The sequence below is a fragment of the Trichechus manatus genome, unplaced genomic scaffold (assembly GCF_000243295.1).
Source record: "Trichechus manatus latirostris isolate Lorelei unplaced genomic scaffold, TriManLat1.0 scaffold00111, whole genome shotgun sequence".
NCBI lineage: Eukaryota > Metazoa > Chordata > Mammalia > Sirenia > Trichechidae > Trichechus > Trichechus manatus.
The window spans coordinates 4,976,161-4,987,807 of NW_004444047.1; the positions used below are offsets into that span (position 1 = coordinate 4,976,161).

At 54.7% G+C, this 11,647-nt stretch overlaps 1 protein-coding gene across 1 annotated transcript in view; it reads right to left on the bottom strand.

Annotated features, from left to right (window-relative positions):
* Nucleotides 1–939: 939 nt before the first annotated feature.
* CFAP99 (cilia and flagella associated protein 99) overlaps nucleotides 940–11,647 on the bottom strand; it is a 42,959-nt gene continuing 32,251 nt past the window's right edge. The window contains exons 11-15 of the mRNA XM_004383516.1: nucleotides 5,615–5,756; nucleotides 5,312–5,463; nucleotides 4,226–4,431; nucleotides 1,924–2,080; nucleotides 940–1,044 (exon numbers count right to left, since the gene is read on the bottom strand). Of these exons, the coding sequence (XP_004383573.1) occupies nucleotides 940–1,044; nucleotides 1,924–2,080; nucleotides 4,226–4,431; nucleotides 5,312–5,463; nucleotides 5,615–5,756 (762 nt within the window). The remainder of the gene's footprint in view (nucleotides 1,045–1,923; nucleotides 2,081–4,225; nucleotides 4,432–5,311; nucleotides 5,464–5,614; nucleotides 5,757–11,647) is intronic.

Consider the following 11,647-nt stretch of genomic DNA (forward strand, 5'->3'; position numbering starts at 1 on the left):
TCCCCATGGGCCTGTCCGGTTCTCTCCTTCCTGGGGTCCCGCCACACAATGTGCTTCATTCTTGAGGCAGCAGTTCCTCCCTTTGTATTCACTCCAAAGCCCTGTCCTCAAGGCCACGCCCAGGTGCTGGGGCTGGGGGCCCAGGCGAATGAATCTGTCCTGGTCCCAACTGGGGGGAGTTTGCGCCCCAGTACCTTGTTGGGTGTTGGCTCCGTGGGGATGCTGGGACAGCTAGGCTAGAGTCACCTAAGCTCAGCGTTGTGTCTTGTTTCTGGACCGGTCACAGCACCTCTCTGAGCACCGTGGCCTCATCATCAGGATGGGGGACAGTTGCTAATCCCCAGGGTCATTGTGAGGGCTACATTGTGACTGGCCACTTCCAGTCTTGGGGGGTCCCCAGGCGAAGTCACCTAGCGCTGGGCAGGGGTCGGGATTTCCACCAGGTGGTAGGGATTCCAGGTTTGTGTATGCTGAGGGAGCTGTTAGGGGCTGAGGGCCCTGGAGGGGCCTGTCAGGGGGTGGGGGCGGTGGAATGGGGCAGCCTTGGGCTGGGATCAGGGGAAGGGCTAGGATCTGGGCGAGGGTAGCAGACTTAGCATATAAAAATACAGGACGCCCAGTTAAATTTAAATTCCAGATAAACAACGGAAACTAACGTAGCTTAGTACCATGTCATAACAGCGTGGCCTGTACAGTATTTGATCTGCAACCTTCCCCAGGGCAGACAGAGCCTGCGGCGGGGCGGGGCCACGGGCGGGGTGTGGCGGCGGGGGGGCGGGGAGCGCAGGGAGCGCAGGGAGCGCAGGGAGCGCAGGGGGCTGGGCGGCGGGAGGGCGTGGCGAGCAGGGGGCGCGCGCCGTAGCGGAGGGAAAGGAGGCACGGTCTGCCCTCCGCACGCTTTATTCCGGGGAAGAGTAGGAGGCCGGTAGGGCTCCCGAGTCAGGCGGCCTCCAAGCGGCGCGCCGGGCCTTCCCGCTGCACGGCCTGCAGCCTTCGCTCGCGGCTCTGCTCCAGCTCCAGCCAGTGCTGTGCCTCCAGCTGCGCCTGCAGAGGGCGGGCATCAGCGTGGGTCCCCACGAACACGGTGCCCCCACCAGACACCGCCCCCCACCGCATACCGCGCCCCCCACAGACACCGCGACCCCCATGGACACTGCACACTACCGGACACCGTGTCCCCACCCCACATCGCGCCCCCTACGGACACAGCCAAGTCCCCCTATCGCGCCCCGCGCCAAAGGACATCTCGTCGCCCCACCGCACACGGACACCGCGCGCCCACTGGACACCGCGTCCCCACCGCACATCGCGCCCCCCACGGACACAACCGGATCCCCCCACCGCGCCCCCCACCACACACGGGCACAGAGCCCCTACTGGACACCGCGTCCCCACAGCACATCGTGCCCCCCATGGACACAGCCTGGCCCCGCACCGGACAGCACTCACCCACAGCCGCATACCGCCCGGCCTCCCCCCACCCTACCCCCGGCCCCTACGCACCCCTCCGGGGTCCCCCACCGTGTTCGCCTCCCCAGTGCACCGCCAGGCCCACCTACCGCAACAGGGCGGATTAACCAGTAAGCACGATATGCACCCGCTAACACTAAGCAGGATACCCACAGGCATAATTGTGCTTATTTACTAATTTTCACCACATAAGATCAGGTGAAATTGTGCATACGGATTAGTAAATAAACACAAGTAAACCCGTCTTACCTTGCTTATTGAATAATCCGTCCCTGAGTCCGCATACCTCCTGCCCTCTCGCGCACTCCCCTACCCACCGTGTACTCCGCACTCCTGCACCGGACACCGCTCCCCACCCCGGCACCCCGCCTCAAGCACCCTGTCCGGCTCCCCGAAAACTCCCATGCCCCACCCCCGCTTGCCGTCCCGCCCGCCGAGCCCCCCCATACTCACCCGGGGCTTGGGGCGCGCGGCCCGCGGCGCCGACACGCGCAGCGCAGCAGCCTTCCCTTGGCGCTCGCCCGCCTTCTCCGCGATCCGGCGCCGCAGCTCCAGCACCCGCTTGTCCTGGGAGCCCCGGGCCGCCGCGGCGCCTTTCTTCTCCTCCCACCTGGTCAGGGCGACAGGGCGGACGGCGGAGGCCAAAGCCCGGGTCAGACGCTCGGCCAGAGCCGGGTCGGACGCTCGGCCAGAGCCCGGTCGGACACAGGCCGCGGCGGCCGCCCCAGGGAAACCCCTACTTCTGCTGAGGTTAAGCAGGAAGCGTTTTGGTATCGAGCGCGAGACCCATAGGACGGCTGAATGTTCCCGTCCAGGAGCCTGAGCCAGCCGCTGTTGATCTCAGGTAGGGGCTGGGTGGGGCCGTGCCAGTGCCTCTGCCTTTTTGTTCTTTTTACTTAAAATTTAAAAAGTATTACACGTGTATACATGTGTTGGATGTAAAAAAAGTGAAAACCCGTTTCATCTCACACACCCTTTGCCACTCTCTTGCCTAAAGGTAACCCCTGCTAATATTTTGGCGGCGCAGCGGTTAAACCGATGGGCTGCTAACCAAAAACGGCCAGCAATTGAAACCGCCAGCCGCTCTGCGGAAGAAAGATGTGGCAGTCGGCTTCCGTAGAGATTTACAGCCTTGGAAACCTTATCTGCTCACTATGAGTCGGGATGGACCTGACGGCAGTGGGTTTGGTTTTTGTGGTAATATTTCGGTATCTTTCCAAATCTTTTCCATACGTGGAGACGTTTTCCCTCTGAAACTCCGCTGACATGCTCTATTGACTCAGGGCCCCTCACAGCCTCAGGCATTTGCACGTGCTGTTCCCTGTGCCTGGTCCCTCTTCACCACCACCCCAGGGCTGTCCAGCCTCCTGCCGGCTAAACTGCTCCTTGTGAGTTACTGCCAGTGGCGTCTGGCTGCAGGCAGGGGCTTCAGGAACTGTTAGCTTAGGTTGGACTCTTGGAGGCTCCCCAGCACTGCATTTGGGGTCTGCCAGGCCGAGAGCCAGCAGCGAGGAAGTGGTGAAGTCTCCCCTGGGGACTGCCGCCTTCCAGACCTGCTGGGTGGCCAGCAAGCCCTGCCCGGCCAGCCCCGATCTGCTTGTCACGTGCCTCCTCTGAACTGCAAACAGAGCAGCAGTCACTCAGAAAAAACAAAAACGAAAACAAAAAACCCCCCTGTTGCTGTGGAGTCTATTCCAGTTCATGGGGACCACACATGACACAGAGTAGAACTGCTCCATAGAGTTTTTTAAGCTGTAATATTTGTGGAAGCAGATTGCCAGGCCTTTCTTCCTTGGCACTGCTGGGTGGGTGTGAACTGTCAACCTTTAGATTAGTAGCCAAACGTAAAACGTTTACACCACCCAGGGACCTAACAGTCACTCAAAGGGCTAAAAATGAAGGCTTTCCCCACCCATTGACAATGAATTAGACCGTCCGTCCTTCCATCCACCAGTTACTCTGCCCCACCCCAGCCCACGCAGACAGTTTCTCTGGACCAGGTTGTGCTCCAGCATGTCTGGGATGCCACTTCCCCTGGAGCAGCTGTGTTCCCCATAAGATTAGGCCAGGGCCCCCAGGCCTGCCTGACTCTGGGGGTAGCACAGACCCATGCCTGACCAGGCTGTCACAGGACAGGCATGCAGGGCTGAAAAAGTTACCACAGTGTCCCCAAAACAAACAAAATGTGTGTGTGTGGGCATGCGCAGGCTCTAGATGGAAAGAGATTGGAGAGATCTGACAATCAAATGCAATGTTTGAGCCTCAGGTGGATCCTGGTTTGAAACAAAAAGTCTTGAGATGCCTGGAAAATGTGAATACGAACTGGCTATTCAATGATGTTGGGAACTGTTGTTCATTCTCCTAGATGCACCCTGGTGCTGTGATTATGTAGGACAATGCCTTTTTTTTAAGGAGATGCATGCTAAAATATTTTAGGAGTGAGGTGTCTGCTACCTGCAACTATCTCCAAGGGGGTTGGTGAAGACACATAGCTAGCTAGCTAGATGAAGCACATAGAGCAAAAGGTCATAGCCTTGACCTAGATGCAAAAGGACTGCATTTAGGTCATGGGTATCCAAGCTGGTGCTGCACGACTTTTCACCATTTCTGGGTGCCTGGAAATTGTCTAATAAAACCATAGGGATGGGGAGAGTTGTTGCAAGGCACTGCCCAGGCAGGGGGGTGGTGGGCTGTTGCAAGGAGCTACCACCCGGGAGGATGCGGCTGGCGGTGCCCCCCTGGCCCTGGTACTGACCTCAGGGCTGCGGCCCTGCCCATGGCCGCGCGGCATAGGGAGATGCGCTCCACGGTGTCCTGCAGCTCTTGGCTCCGGGCACGCTTGCCCTGGATAATCTGGTCCCGCTTCTCCTCCTGTGTGCGCTGCTGGGTCTCCTTGAGCAGCGCCAGCCGCTCACGCAGCTCCACAATGGACATCTCACCCTCAAGGCCATACCCGGGGATCTGTGGGGTAGCAGGAGGCCCCAGGCTGGCAGTGTGCTAGGTCAGGTGGGGAGCGTGAGCCAGTCCAGACCTGGGGCTCAGATGGCCCGGCCTCACCCAGTCCCTCCCAGCCCACTCCCCACCTGCCCTGGCCAGCTGCTGAGCCCTGGCCTTTCTGCTGCCCCAGTTCTGAGGCCACACTCAGACTCCACCCCAGCAAGCACAGTCCCTGAGAGGGTCACCAGGCAGCACAGAGGACAGGCTCGGGGGAGCTCTCTGGGCTCCGGGCAGCAGCCCCGGACGCCCCCTGCCCTCCTTGGCTTCAATATTGCCTATATAATGACTGGGCTCCCTCAGCCCCCATCCAGCCTCTCCAGCCCCTTTCCCTGCCCCCCCTGCCCCCGCAGACCTCACTTCGGGCTGACTGCACCTCTCCAGCTGGGTGTCCCAAAGGCTCCTCCATTGGGGCAAGTCCCCACCCCCTGAAGCCCCCATTCCCTGGGACCGGGCTAGGTCCCCAGCCAGCTCACATGGCCTTCCCAGGCCCACCCACCAGCTCAACAGCCAGCCTGGCCTCCTCCAAGCAGCCTGCCTTGCCCACTCCTAGGGGCCTAGTTCCCGCCCCCTGCCCCTCCCCAGGGTTGCAGAGGCCTGGGGCAATGTCTGTCCCGCAGCAGGACTATGAACTCCTGGGGCCAGACCCAGGTCACCAGCACGGTGAGTGCCCAGCCTATGGCTAGTGATGAGTGGATAGGTGCATTTTGGGGTGGGGTGAGACCCCCCCCCCTTGGCCTTGGTGGAGTTCTGGACATGCCCTTCCAGGTCAATGCCTGGCATGGTAAGACACAGGAGGGCTCTCTAGGTCATCCATCGGGGAGGGTTTGGGGGCGGGGGTCCCCACCTGGGTCAAGTCCACAAGCTTGCCCTTGCGTGTGGGCCGCGTCTCCATGGCACGCAGCTGGGAGCTGAGCGCACACCGCTGCCTCTGCTGCTCCTTGGCCTCCTGTGCCCTGCGCTCCAGCAGCCCCCGGCTCTCTTCTATCACCTCCTGAGCTTGGGGGCCAAGTAGGGTGCTGAGTGGGCTGGGGAGCGGCTTACCTGCCGACCAGGCCTGCTCTGGAGCAGTGGGCAGGGTGCCAGCCTGGGGCCCCGCGTGGGGAGCACAGCTGGGCATGGCCTCCATGCAGCGGCTTGCCCACCGTACCTGCCTGCCGGCGGCCCTTCAGAAGCTTCGTCTGCGCCACCTTGACATTCTTCTGTGCCTCTATCACCTGCTCCACCAGCTCCTTCAGCGACCTTTCCTCCTGGAGGCGCCTCTCGGCATACTGCTGCATCAGCTCCACTGTCTGCCGGACAACGGGCCACGCGGTGAGGGCTGCTCCCATGGGCCTGTCCCACTTGCCTGCCCTGCTCTGGCCCAGTGGAGAGGCATGAAGTCTGGGGGCTTAATCTGGTCCTTCACCTTGAGTCACTCAGGAACCTGGGTCTCAGCCAGTCAACTCCAGGCGGTCCCCTTGAGGTTGGGCCACCCAAGAAGTCCCACCTCCCGCACTCTTCCCAGTGTGGTCATGGGGGATGGTGTGAGCCCCAGAACCACACAGCTACCCCCCCAGATCTGAGGATAAAGCTAGCGGTGGAGTCAAGAGAGTCCCAGGGAAACCGAGTCAGAGGCGCTGGATTCACCCTGAAGCCCACCCACTCCTGGTCCCCAGATATGAGACATGACAGTGTATTTACTCAATGCTTGTATGCTGGGTGGGGCCGGGTGCCCAGATCACCGTGTAGGATATGCCAGGCCCTGGGGAGCACCTAGTTCCCCCATCACATGTCCCCTCTCTTGGAGGAAAGGACTCCTGGCTGGTCCTGACAGTCATTTCCATGCTTTTCTTCGTCGTTGTGCCTTAGAAGGGCACGTCCTTAAACAACAGAATGTGGCTTTGTGCTCTGAGCCCTACATAAGTACAGTGGTCCCGCACGCTGCCTTCTGTGTCTTGCTTCTTTTGTGCTTAGATTCACCCATGCCTGGCCTGTCATTGTAGTTTGGTGTATGTTTCTGTGTATACCACAACTCCGATCCCTTCTAATGCTGGTTGGTGGACAACCACAGTGTTTCCGCTTTAAGCTACTGTGAACAATTCAGAACGGTATTTTCAGTGCTCAAGATGCTATGAAGGACAGTGTGGGACCTGTAACTCTTGTCACTGGCCCAGCACTGCCAGGGAGCCATTGGAAACCCAGCTTCATGGAGCTCCTCTTCAACTGTACCATAAGCCAAGAGAAATGGTCTGAGGCAGCGTGGCCCCCAGGCTTAGAAACTGTGCATAAAGAAATCCTTTTGTAAAGCAGTTTGCTGGCCTGGATCAAGGAGCCTTAAAAATGGCCTCTCCTCTCCACCCTGTACAATTTCATTCCAGGCAATCTGACACAAACGCGAGACTTCATGCTAGAGCCCCACGCTGGGCTTTGAGGATACTCTTAAGATTACTTTAGTACCATCCTCCAATAAAAGGAACCAGGGCCCTTGGGGAAATGGCTATTTTAGGGCTGAGGCAGGGAAAATGCAAGATGAGCCTGGAGCATCTTACAGTACCAGGAGGTGAGGAAGTACTCAAAAAGACCCAATGATGGGTACAGGTCAAAGGGACCCAGGAACCAAATGAAGGAGCCCCAATGGCCGAAGCTGGGACAATATGAGCAACAAAATAAATAAGGTAGCACTGGACTATAACAAATAGTATAAACTAAGTATTTGTGGGTCCACACTGACAGAAATAAATGACTGAATGAATAAATAAACGGGGGAGGAGAGACAAATCTGCTGTGCAGAAAGATTCCAAGTAGATACATGATCCTCACGGAGGTGGAGCTTAAGCCCTCCTCCCCTGGAGTGTGGGCCACACTTACTGACTCGCTTCCAAAGAGTAGAGTACGGAAAGGGGGACGATAACTACAGTGGAGAAACCAGGCCAACACTATCCCAGCTGAGTGATCAAGGTCAACACCAACAGTGAGAAATCACGTTGAAAGCATGTACCCTTGAAGATGGGCTGAGAAGGCCACTTCACCTCTGTGGTCTTCCTCCCCAAAACCCGTAACCCCGGTCTAATCATGAGAAAAATACCAGACAAAGCCCAACAGAGGGACATTCTACAAATACCTGACCAGCACTCCTTCAAACTGTCAGGGTCATCAGAAATAAGGTAAGTTTGAGAAACTGCCACAGCCAAGAAGAACCTAAGGAGATACGATGACTAAATGTGATGTGGTGTCCTGGCTGGGATCCTGGGACGGAAAAAGGCCATTAGTGAAAAAGCTGGTGAGATCTGAATAAAGTATGTTGTTGTTAGGTGCCGTCAAGTCAATTTTTGACTCATATGACAGAGTGAAAATGCTCCATAGGGTTTTCTAGGAGCCCTGGTGGTGTAGTGGTTAAGGAGCTTGGCTGCTAACCAAAAGGTTGGCAGTTCGAGTCACCAGCTGCTCCTTGGAAACCCTATGGGGCAGATCTACTCTGTCCTGTAGGGTTGCTATGAATCAGAATCAACTTGACGGCAATGGGTTTGGTTTTTTGTTTAATCTTTATGGGAACAGATGGCCAGGGAAAGGAGCAATGGCTGGGTGGGTTCGAACCACCAACCTTTCGGTTAGCAGCCAAGAGTTTAACCATTGTGCCACCAAACCAAACCCAAACCAAACCCATTGCTGTTGAGTTGATTCCAACTCATAAGGACCCTATAGGACAGAGCAGAACTGCCCCATAGGGTTTCCAAGGCTATAATCTTTACAGAAGCAGACTGCCACATCTTTCTTCTGAGGAGCCTCTTGTGGGTTTGAACCACTGACCTTTCGGTTAGCAGCCAAGCACTTAACCATCGTGCCAGCAGGGCTCCTTAAATAAACAGTGGAGCCTAGTTACTAGTAATGTACCAGTTGAGACAAATGTACTATAGCAATGGCCACCACTACTGGTTGGGTCAAGGCGATTCTAACTCATGGTGACCTCGTGTGTCAGAGTAGAACTGTGCCCCATACGGTTTTCAATGGCTGATCTTTTCTTCCCAGGCTCCTCTGGGTGGACTTGAACCTCCAGACTTTTGGTCAGCAGCTGAAAGTGTTAACTGCTTTCACCACCCACTTTGACAGCAAGGCAAGATGTTAATAATTAGGGGAGCTGGATAGGGTGTGATGTATATGGGAAATCTCTGTACTGTCTTTGCAACTTTTCTGTGACTCTAAAACTGTTCTAAAACAAAACGTTTACTTAAGAACATACTTTTGACAACTTTGTAATAAGTTGGAGAAATGCTTGTGTGGAACCATGGGGTGGAAAAAAAGTGGGCTACTAGAACATAGCACGAGTCTTATCCCAAGTAGGTCAATGAGCAAACACAGAGGAATGCCTAGACCAAGGAGACACGGTCCCCGTGTGGTCCACCTTCCAGCCCAAGCTGAGTCCTCCCTTCTGGGTGGGACTCGCTCTGGGGCTTCTCAGCGTGGCCCACAGAGCGGAGGCGCCAGGGAGCCTTGTCCTGGGAATGAGGGGCAGAAGACGAGAAGAGGCCGAATCTCTTAGCTGTTTATAGAAACACACAGAATCCAGGAGGCAGGACGGGTCAATGGAGAAGGCCCAGCTGGGCAGTAGAACCCACAGGACTTTGAGTTCTGCCTCCGCTCGAACAGCTGTGTGACTTTGGGCAAACCCCTCTGCCTCTCTGGCCTTCAGTTCTTTGCTGGAAAACGAGGCCAGCCATCTGGCTCCTCTAGCTGCTGTGGCCAGTGCATAGAAAAGGGGACATCACCCCTGTAGCCTTCAAATCAGCACAGCTTCAGGACTCAGTAGAGAGTGGGGAACAAGCACTGAGCACACAAAGAAGACAGAAAAGAAGGTGCAAATGTCAGGAGCAGTGGGCAGACAGTGGTGTTTGGGGAAGGGCGAGTGTGTGGCCAGCTGGCAAGGCTGGCAAGGCCCGAGGGGAAGTTGGATGACCAGGGCAGCGTATGGTGGGTTAGCTGGCTGGCAGGAGTCCAGGGTCAGATGCCCAGCTCTGTGTACTCTGACATAAAGCTCAGACCTATGGTCCTGCCTGGAGTCCACTCGGGGTCAGAGATGGCCTGATGCATGTTTGGGACCTCCTATGGAGGTCCAGGAGCCCTGGTGGCACAGTGGTTAAGCATTCGGCTACTAACCAAAAGGTCAGCAGACCGAATCCACCATGCACTCCTTGGAGACCCCCTGGGGCAGTTCTACTCTCTCCTATAGGATCACTATGAGTCAGAATTGACTTGATGGCAGTGAGAGATTTTTATGGAGGTCCAACCGGTTTTCCACACACTTCCCCACCCTTCTGCAGCTAAACAGGCTCCCGCAAGGCCTGCTCACCTAGCACGCACCAGGTAAGAGCTTTCTATGGTCCTCGCAGGGACACCTACATGGTGAAAATGATCAGGAACACTGAGCAGTGTTATGCAACCAAAGCCACATGGAATCTGAATGCATACTAACAATGACAAATTTTCCCTGAGCCCAGTGATCCTGGAAATTAGCGAGGGTTAAAGAAGTACCCCCAATCTTTGTGCTCTGGAAAACAGCTTACTGCAAAGAACTGCCCTCCCCATGTGACTGAGATAAGACTCACAGATGCCCCGGTTTACCTACGAGGAGGCTGGCCATTCCCTCCACATTCTACCCCTCACTTCATAAATGAGAATTACTTGTCCCCACTGATTAGCCAAAACAAAATGCTTGTTCACCAAACTTTAGGAAGCTTCTCTCCTTCCCCCAGGTCCCTAAACTCCGGCCACCCTCAGCCTGTGCCAGCAGACAGCGCCTCCTTCAGGAGCCCTCCTGGGGAACAGACTGGCCTCTGCATGAACAGTCTCTGATCTAACCATCCTCTCATCCCACTTCCCCACCTGGTTCTTTCCAGGCTTGTTCACTCTCGTCTCCATAAAAGAAACACCCTTTTTGCCTAATTCTTGAGACACTTGCGGATTTCTGAGATTGGGGTGTTCTTTCTATTGCAATTGTCTTTCTCAATAAAGCCTCTTCTTATCTAAGTCTAGATTTGTAATTTATTTTACACTCTTTTTGGTAACATGTACTCAAAGAACGGTCACCTTTGACCCCGGTAGATTTGGTGTGAATACTGGTACTGCTATTCTGGCTTAATTTCATTTCATGGTGAGGATGGACCAAATATTAATAATAATAATAATGTAAGCTTTATTATTCAATATATCTAATTATTTGCATGGCTCATCAAATTATTTTTAAAAGGGGATGTTGTTGTTGCTGTTAGTTGCTGTGGAGTCGACTCTGACTCCTGGTGACCCCCTTGTGTGCAGAGCAGAACTGCTCCAAAAGGTTTTCAAGGCCGTGACCTTTCAAAAGCAGATCACCAGGCTTCTGGGTGGGTTCAAACCACCAACCTTTTGGCTAGTAGTTGACTGCTTAACTGTTTGTGCCCCCCAGGGACTCCTAAAAGGGGATAAAATTAGTTAAGTGAAGAAAATATATTCAACTAGTTTATTTTAAGACAATGTTAGAGCTAACTTAAAAATATCAATGTTACACTCATGATTTTAAAAGTATATCCCCTTTTAGCCCTGTTGCTAGAACGCTTGAACACCGGTCACCATGGAAAAATCCACAAAAGCTCCCCAGCACCCAGAATTGGAATTTAATGCTGGTCTCCGTGACCGGGGGAAGGGGTCCTGGGAGAATAACTGATTCTGTGTCTTGAGCAGAGAAAATGCAGGCGGGCCTGAAACGTCTCGCTTCTGAAAAGAAAAGATGCTTTCAAAGGCCCAAGAGTGGAGCACAAAGGACAGCAGGGTAGCATAAAGGGCCCCCAAGGGGCCAGGTCCTTGTGATAGAACCTCACAGGGAAATAAAAATGATAGTTCATTAAAACACGTGAAGCCAGACTTTCTGGAGCCATGGAGGCTGCATGAACCCCTGAAACTATTGCTCTGAGATAATCTTTAAACCTTCAACCAAAAAATTCACCGGTCTTCTTTAAACCAAACAATAATTTAGCTTGATTGGTAAAGAATGCCTGCTTATTTATACAAAGCCAACAGCCAACATCATCCCAAATGGAGAGACTTTGAAAGCATTCCTCTTGAGAACGGGAACCAGACAAGGATGCCCTCTATCACCACTCTTATTCTACATTGTGCGGGAGGTCCTAGCCAGAGAGATTAGGCTAGAAAAAGAAATAAAGGGCATCCAAAT